The following is a 9,448-nucleotide window of genomic DNA, read 5'->3' on the forward strand; positions in this document are numbered from 1 at the left end:
CATTCCTGAACTGGAAGGCTGAATTTCTGGCATAAGAAATACTCCTATTTGACAGCAGAAGAGCTTTGTACTTTCAGGATATTAAATCTAGATAAATTCCCTTAATTCTTTCTCAATGATTCACATTTAAAAATAAGGAGAAACTCAAAGGTATTACAATATTTTCATACTTCACCTGATGTAACACTACATGGAAGAAGTTTTGTGTTGTGCTTGAAATGCTTTCAAGACTTGCAGTCTTACTAGAAAACTTTAAATTGATAATTGAGGGCTTCTAATCTACCAGTTGTTGTGGATCGTGGACACAGAGCAACTGGACAGCAGTGCTCTGGCCACTGGACACATGGCCAGAAGTGCAGCTCCACTTCAGAAAGGAGGGGGAGAAGGCAAAAAAAGGATAAACAAGGGAAGTTAAGTTTTGGAGAATCTGGCAGTTCACATGAAGCTTTTCACTAACAACAGGAAGCCAAAACAGGGCTATAGATAACAACTCCACAATTAAATAACCCAACGCTACATGCAGATGGAAGGCACAGAGGGATGAGTGTGGTGTTTGGAGGCTGGGTGAGAAGTGTGCCCTGCCAGGGAACCTCTAGGATCCTTATTTCAATCAGCACTTACCTTCTCTACAAGCACCACAAGTATTTACCTTCACCATAAACCATGCAACTTACCACAAGTATCTGAGTGACTCGAGCAACTTAAATTACCTGGATGAGGTCTTGAGAATGGTCCATCTTTAGCTTGTGTAACTCCAAAACATAAGAACACCAAGATACTGGCAACAATTCCTCTGGAAGTAGAAAACAGAACAAACTGTATTGCTTCAGCCTCCCAACAAAATTGTAAATCAGTCTTTGGTGTAAAAAAACAAAAAAAGTCTGGTCTGTGTTTTGTTACTCCTAAACATGTCAATCATCAATAGGTGCCTTCTGGGGGCTGTATTTCAGAGAAATGGGTGTAAGTTCCTACAGATGTAAGCGTGGTTTGATGACAGACTGTCTCAAACCCCACAGTTCACCCACCCATCTTTCTCCCCCCTAGATGCATGCTCCATTCCTCCCATTTTGCTGCCATTCACCAGTACACAGCCCCAGCAGAACAGGACAAGAGCAGTTCCCTGATCCCTGCATGAGGCTCAGCCTAGAGAGGATCACAAGGTGCAGGAGAAACCAAACGCTTCCCCAGGTCCTTTATGCCCACTTTGTCAGAAAGACACTTCAAACCAGGCAGCAGAGCAGCTCTCAGGTTGGAGAGCTTCTCATTGCTCCAGGACACTTTCCACTTCAGGGGCACCACTTCTTTTTCATGAAGGTCCTGTGGTCTGTACTTGAGCATGTTCCTTTAGTCCGAATGGATAAATGGTATAATGGGATGAAAAACTGCTTTTTCTACCTCTGGACTCCCCACAGAACTTTGATGCTTTCTCATATTACTGCTTAAGAGCTGCCTGAGGAGACAGATGACTGAGAAATACCTCACCACACTGCAGGGCAAGTGTGGGCAGTGTCTGCAGCAAAGGATGCAACACTTGACTGTAAATAGAACAGCTCTGTTTGCAGGAGCCAGAGAAAACACTGAATAATTTTGCTTGTATTGAGAAAATGTTACACACCAGAAGCAACAGCAGACTACTGTTTATGCTCTAACTGTTTCTGAAACTTTTCAGAAGAGAAAACAAAAGGATTTATGAAAACTATTTTGCAACACACCCCTCTGAGAATAAAAAATTTGTGCTTCCTGAAAGTAAAAATTGGTTTTACTTAACAAGATATACCTCAGTTATTCTGCCTGCTTTATGACACTAGGAAGCACAACAGAATTACTACTGGATTGTTCACTGTTGTTATGCTCAGCCATGAACCCAGAAGTCCAAGATCAGTGTCTCAGGCCTTGTGATGGTAACTCTCCCCAAGCTGGAGATGACCTGACCCCAAATCACCACAGAACTTCCAGCTCTGCTCCTTCTCCTAAAAGCCACTCTCAGCCAAACAGCAGCTGTGTTGAATGAGTTGGAATTTCAACTATATAATTCTAGCTCGAGTTCACCCTGGGAATTTTTAAGAAAATCACAAATTTGCATAATGACCATGCCAGCTCCATTATCCTTCTCCCCTGAACACCATCACTGCCTCCCTGTGCAGCTTTCAAAGCCCAACCAGCAGCTTGGGCTGCCCATGACTTGAGGCAAGAACCTCTCCAGGACTTGAGAGGGGGTTTCTTCCAAGCAGCTCTGTGGGCAGCCTGGGGGACATGGTTGATGTGTTTCCATGAGCAGCAGATTAGGAGCCAGTGCACACTGCAAGCCTGCCTACAAAAATAATTTTAGCACTTCACCAAATAAGAAAGGGAGAACATGGCAACAGTTTAAGGAGTACAAACAAGCTATTGTTTGTGTTATTTTACCAAGTCGATCCAGAGACCCAAGACAATGAAGCCTGTCTGTGAATATCTGGATATCATCCTTTGTTCCAGGCTCTAAATGACTCAGCTCCCACTCGCTGTCCCTTCCCTGCTGCATCTCCAGTAGCATGACTGGTACAACCCCCTCTATGGTATCACAACCTGAAGAACTGACAAGTGGAGGTCTGGCCTCCCTGTCACCTTCTCTGCTCTGTGGGTGTTGAGAGGCAGGAGCTGCAGGTCACAGCTGGCAAACACACACCCTGGCTACCATGGTGAGCAGTGACTGACAAGACCAGTGCAGAGAGACATCCCAGGAGAGAGACTGTTTCACCACTTGAAACTCAATGCACAGCCCTGATGCATACAGGATTTTTAAACCCAAATGTGTTTTTTACATGGAAAAGCTAATAACTTTTTTTTCTGAGGAACCCCTGCTCAGCATTCAGCATGTCTGGGAAATGTGCATTTCTTCCACAGCCACTGGATGCAAAGGAGGTCACTGAACATTCACTACCCTGAGAGCTGGAGCTCAGTCCTGTCAGCTCCTCTTGGGTGTTACAGGAAGAGGAGAAGCTGACAGTTGTCAGGCAGGAAGGACTATCCCAAGGCTGCCTTGAATGCTGTGGAAACTGTGGGAATAGAAATTCTCCTTGATTAGACAGGCTTTGCAGCACAACCCCTCTTTGGTGAGCAGTGCAAATTTTTAACTGTCTTTGCAACAGAGGCAATCAGATCATCTACATCACATGATCACATCCACATCTGTGTATGATCACATCCACATCTGTGTATGATCCTAAGCAACTTTGACTAGATTTACATATAAAACACTTCTATAAATCCTACCTTAAAAAAAAACCAACAAACAAATCCTCCTTTAACTGCCCTGGCAAGCTGCAGGAAGGAAGATGGCACTCCAGCTCAGCACACCAGCACAACTCTTGCCAACAGATACCACACCCCATGACCTCAGAGGCTCATCCTCTAGTTTGGTTTTGCCCATCGTTTCTCCTATGACTTATTGCATGAATTCAGCCACTCCCCCTGCCCTCAGCTGCTCCTGGGAGGGACTGGATGAAGCACTTGCCTAGGAGCAATGACAGCAGCCTCAGCTGACTTCCTCTTGCTCCAGCTAGCCCAGGAAGCACAGGGACAGCACAGCAATTTGGACACTGATTCAAGTCCATGTCCTGCTGTGATCACCTCCCAGTTCACAGAGGGCAGCCCTCAGCAAGAGCCTGGGAACAAAGGGGGTGGAGGCCTTTCAGCCCTTGCACCTCAGCACAGAAACACTGCTCCCCTGTCATTGTGCAGTAGGTGGAAATAAAAGCTCCTGACAGGCAGACACTGCCCACTGGCAGTGAAACCACTGCTGCTCTTTTAGCTGCAAGTGTTCCCATGAAGTATCTGCACACAGCCACAGCCTCGTGCCAGCCAAAACCTCAGACTGAAATACACAACAGCCCCACAACACTAAGGCTGAATAATATCTCAGGATAGGATAAGGTATGGAATATAAACAAAAAATATCTACGAAAATCTGGATATAATTATTCATGTTGAGACCATCCTGCTCCTGCTCTGAAATGCCCCTTTTTGTTCAAATACACACTTAAAGAGCCACATGAAACTGGCCAGGAGCAATGAGCTATAAGGAAGCAGCAGGCACACAGGGATGCTGCAGGAGGCAAGAACAAGGGCTAGGACTTGAACTGATCTGGAATCCTTTGTACTTAATGGTGCTAAACTTGGCACAGCACTTACCTCAAGGACCTCAGAAAAGAGATTTAATTGGGACCAGATTGGAATTCACTGGAAATTGACTCAGCTTAAGGAGTGTGCTGAGCTCCAAAGACACTCCCAGTCACCCTGTAAGTCAGGGCCAAGGTTAGGGAAGGCCCACAGGACCCTGACTGTTAGCTAGAAAAAAGGAATGATTTGGCTGAATTAACGGTTCTCTCAGAATCCAGCATGTAGCTTTAATGAAGACAGCAAGAGCAACCAGGTGCAGCTGGACTGGAAACATGTCCTTCAAAACCAGTAACAAAAGCCAGTATCTGGGAGGCTGTACACAATTCTCAGGATGCTGCTTTTCATGTATTTCTGCAGGCAGTACTGCAGCACCAGAGATGGAGGAGTGATCAAAGAGCACTCGTTACCCACTGCCCAGTATGATGCTGTTAAACTGGTCTTAGCTGGACACACCATTCCCTGCACTGAACATGCTGAGAGCAACTTCTGCTTTATGCAAGAGAGGTTGATCTGCCAATTAATCTTATCTGGTTTTGTTTTTATTAAAGCAGTAAAGGCTCTAATCTTAATAATAAGATATTCCATTGAGTCCCCTTAGATCTGTATTACTCCCTAATGATGTGTCATCCCTTGTCTTTCAGCTTTTCCCCTTCTTTACTCTGAACTACCAGTCCAGAGACTGTCACGTCTCCTTCTGCTCCCTAGACTCACTTGGTGTAACTGGGAATAAAATGGCATTTGGTCACTCCAAAGCCTTGTGGAAAGTTTCCCAGCTCCAGACAGGGCATTGTGTTCCAACTCGTTCCATTTCACCCCCACGCATAAAAATACAAACCCTCAGCTACAGTATTGTGTAACTGACAGAATAACAAGCAGGATTATCTCAGGAAATACCCCGATTCCTGCACCTCTGTGACAATGAATCCTGTATCTGAGTCACCTTAAAAAATGTAAAAAACAAAACAAAACAAAAAACGAAGAAACCCTTAATAGGAAGGAGAAAAAACCAGCATTGTATTTGAGAAAGCAGGCTGGCAGAAAACAGAATTATTTACATGCTTATGGCAAGGATGCTTTGCAGTCTGGAAGCATCCCCTGAATTTTTAAAAGATCACTTTTCTTTCCCCTTTTTTCCCCTTACTGTATTTCTTTAAAAAGAGGAGAAATTCAAGTGCATTTAATCAGTTTAAATTATGGTAGAAATGGACCACATGTGTAAGATTAATCTCACTCTTATTTCCCAAGAGTTTACCTTTGGGCTACAAGTTCTCTTGTTAATTTTCAACAAGAAGTCATGATCTGCATTGAAATCTTGAACAGGATTTTACAAAAAGCACTTGAGTCAGAAAACGTAGTCACAGCTCATGTCATTTACAAAGTTTATCTCAAGAGAGGGGCAGGATCACTGCCAAAGCAACACAGCCAGTATTGGAGGCTTAGAAGAGAGTTCAGCATTTTGTTTTAAATCACACAGACTGAGCAGCCACTGGGTATGGCAGTGATTAGAAATTAACTGATTAGAAATTAAATTCAACAACCAGCATCAGAGGAGCTTGGAGACTTACACTCGGTTTGGTCACTTTCTAAGGGTTCAGGCATTTAGACAAGTTAATGCAAAAGTCATCTGAGGTACCTTCTGCACAAGGTAGAAGTGTGTAGGCTAAGTTGTTCATACAGCTTCTCTCTTGTAGCACACGCCTCACGGAAAGGCCCTCCCAAGCACCCACCTCTTGGTGTTGTAGGCTGTGTCTTGTGGTGTTTCCTCAAGCAAGGTTACGTAGCCCAGCGCACACGTGAGGATGAACAAGACTGTTAAAGTATGAGCTCTCCTAAAATGCAGAAGAGAGAAAACTGACATCAGAAAGCAGAAAGCCTTACATCTTCACCTGTCAGTGAAGCCTCAGTAAGTCAAATACACAGATGGTGAAAGAAGTTAGAAGTGTTGAACAGCAAGAGAACTCACACCGGCAGTCCCCGTGCACCAGCACGCGAGAGGAACCTCCCACAGGAACAGGTCTCCCTCCCTTTCCCCACAGTGCTTTGAGTTCAGGAAGATCTGGACAAACATTTGCCAAGTGAACTTGAAAAAAAATGAGCACCAACTGTGCTAACGTATCTGAAACCCTCCAGACTTCCCTCCTGGTTTGCTGGGTGTGCACTCAGGGGTGCTGCCACACCTCTCTGTTTCAAAGCTCATGAACAAAACCTGCAGCAGAATGACCAGATTGTCAGGGCTGAACAGAAAAGAATTCACTCCAGACATGGGAATTACCCATGACAAGAAAAATTAGTCATTAAAAAATTAAAAATCTCTGAATGAGAGCAGCTGCAATTGTAAGCACCACAGTGCTCATTCCCAGGCACCCCGAGTTTCACTCCACGCATCCATCTCCCAGAGGGGGTTCTGCTGGAACAGCTCTGCCAGCAAAGCCCCTGGAGGGCCTGTGGTTGGTAAAACACAGGACCCTGTGACACACTGGTACAGGCAGAACATCACCAGTGTGCAAGGGCCACAAGCTCTCCCTTCCCCACCCGTGAGAGTCCACCTGCTGGTCCTCGTTTTGGTGTGAAAGAGAAGAGCACAGCGAGCCAGACCCGGAGAGAAGAGGGGACCTTCCTGCAGCTGCTGCTCTGCACACACACCCCTACTCATCATATACATGGCATGTTCTTACACTGCACTGCCTGCTTTCTTCTGTCAAATTTAAAGTTTCAGTGGAAAACACACCTGAGCTCAGCTCAGCATTGTTCCAGTACTTAAAGGGTGGCTGCAAAGATGACAGAGACTCCCTATTTACAAGGAGTCCCATGGAAAAGACAAGGAGTCCTGGGCACAAGTTGCCCCTGGGGAGATTCCCATTGGACACAAGAGGTAAATTTTTCACCAACAGGACAGTCAAACATTGGAATAATCTCCCAAGGGAAGTGGTAGATTTCCCCACATTGGACAGTTTTAAGTCTCAGCTGGACAACGTGCTGAGCCACCTCATATCAACTGTAGTGGTACCTGGAGAGGTTGGAGCAGATGAGCCTTGAGGTCCCTTCCAACCTGCCATTCCATGATTCTATGATAAAGACATGAGTTCTGCTCTATAGCACTACACAACCTCTCTTAATACAGATGATTACAACAACACAGGTATAGAGCACAGAGCTTAGAGAATAGAAAAACTGCCAAGGCAAATTACTATGTGAGCAGTATTTGTGCTTTTTACATCTTCTTGTTATATTACATTGTAACACAGCTAACATTACATCTCCATGTTATGCCAAAAGACCAAAGTTTATACATTCATGCTGTAGGGTGTCTGATAAACTGGAGATCACCACATACTTCCAAAAAGTCCACTGACCTACCCTTAAACATCAAACCCAGTAATCTACCTGAAATGACTCTGAAAGACAAGGCAAGCATTATTTTGCACCACAATTTCATCCTAACCCAAAACACAGCCCTGTCTCACAGCATCCTTTTAATCCCACTGGAAAACCCATGCAATACCTCATAAGCAGATGCAATCCTCTTCTGCCACTGCTGAAAAGGTGTTCAGCATTTAACACTATCCTCCCTTGCAGCCCAGAGGATACAGCCTAACCAGCTCCAGGCAAAAAAGGAAAAAAGAAAAAACAAAAGAGAAGGACCCACGGGTGTTTTCAAAATTAGCAAGGAAGCAACATGTCAGGAAAGCCAAGCCAAAGCCTGGCAGCAGCAAGCTCCCTGCTCAACAGATGCATTTTCCTTTGCCTTGCCTCCCAGGATGCCAACACCAGGTGATTCAGACAGCACATACTTAACATGCATCTCACAGCCACGTGACAGGCCTATTTTGTAACCTACAGTAGTTTAAAAAACTAAATACAGTCCTCTCCAAGGAGGCAGTACAGCAAGGGACTGAACATAGTGCTGTAATTTGCTTAAATCAGACCCTGGTCTTGTTTTCCGCATTTAGAAATGTATATAATGAACGAAACAACCACCTGTACTTCCATTGCTGGGAAAGGCTCTGCTAACTGCAAGGCTATGCCTTACGTTTCATGCCTTGCTTTATTGTTTACTTCTTCAAAACCAGTACCTATGAGGCTAATCCAATAAATCCAGAAGTGCTGTTTTCTGCCTTGGCACTGCCCTGTCTGGACCCCTCTGTGAGCCCCTGACCATGCCAGGCATGGGTGCCCTGTGGGCCACCAGCAGCCAGCGAGCAGCACAGCCCCAGTGACAGCAGCTCCTCTAGCACAGCACAGATGCTCTCATTTCCTCCATCCCTGGGCAAGAGTCCATCCTGCAGAGTCTCACCTCACTCCTTTCAGTTTACTTTTGGTGTCACAACCACCAGCTTGAACTTCACCGAGCTCCCCTCTTTACAACAAACATTTCCCTTTTGGCTCAGTTTTCATTTCCAACAGATCCTCTTGTAGCAAGTTTTCAAGGTGCTTGGTCACAGAAACGTATTTTCAGGCCAGTATGGCATTCAGAGGGCAGGCTGAAACACCCTCCAGGGTGTTTGTCCTCTGGAAAGAGAAAGTTGGCAGCTCTAAGCAGAAAACTTCAAGCAATGACCAAGTGATGCAGCTGCTGGAGGCAGCAGAGCTTCAGACAGACCCACCTCTCAGGGCAAAAAATACAGGCAAGAGTACACAGATACACACTGGACCTTCCCACAGTGTGAGAGGGGAAAAATAATAGAAATAGAAAAAAATAGAAAATAGAAATAATAGAAATAGAAGGAAAAAAATAGAAAACAGAAATAATAGAAATCCACGTGGAATGACACCAATAGTGAAACATTTAGAGCAGCCAGAAAAATGAACAACATATGGAAGAAGTGCCTGTCCCAGTCTGGAGGAATTAACTGCAGGAAGGGGGGTTATTTTTGTCTGCACGTACACTTTAAAATAATACACCAAGAGGAAGGCAAGAGAGCTAAGAACACCCCAGCAAGGTAAGCATGGCAGGAATTATGCAGACAGGCTTATGTTCTCCTCACCTGGAGTGTGTGGGGACTGGAAAGAGCCACCCTAAGCAGACCAGGTATTATACCCCTGGAATTACCCAGGAGCTGGGTGCTACACCAGAAGCAAGCTGGCACTACAGCCAGTTCGGGGGGGGTTATGTCAAACAAATCAGAGAAAGCAGTGCCTGAAAGTATATGCCTATAAAACAGGTAAGGCCAGGAAGGGCAAAGAGAACCCAAAGCACATCCCAAACTACTAAAAAAAGCTGGAACATTCAGCAGCTTATTCTTCTGCACCAGCATTTTTCTCTCTCCCTATATCCTACCTCTAGCTCTTT

General features: G+C 45.0%; 1 protein-coding gene across 1 annotated transcript in view; it reads right to left on the minus strand.

Moving 5' to 3' along the window:
* PTDSS2 (phosphatidylserine synthase 2) overlaps positions 1-9,448 on the minus strand; it is a 37,275-nt gene that overhangs the window by 22,504 nt on the left and 5,323 nt on the right. Inside the window, exons 2-3 of the mRNA XM_010001452.1 lie at positions 5,886-5,987; positions 711-793 (exon numbers count right to left, since the gene is read on the minus strand). Of these exons, the coding sequence (XP_009999754.1) occupies positions 711-793; positions 5,886-5,987 (185 nt within the window). The remainder of the gene's footprint in view (positions 1-710; positions 794-5,885; positions 5,988-9,448) is intronic.

Source organism: Chaetura pelagica, unplaced genomic scaffold (genome assembly GCF_000747805.2).
Source record: "Chaetura pelagica isolate M959 unplaced genomic scaffold, ChaPel_1.0 scaffold587, whole genome shotgun sequence".
NCBI classification, from domain to species: Eukaryota; Metazoa; Chordata; class Aves; order Apodiformes; family Apodidae; genus Chaetura; species Chaetura pelagica.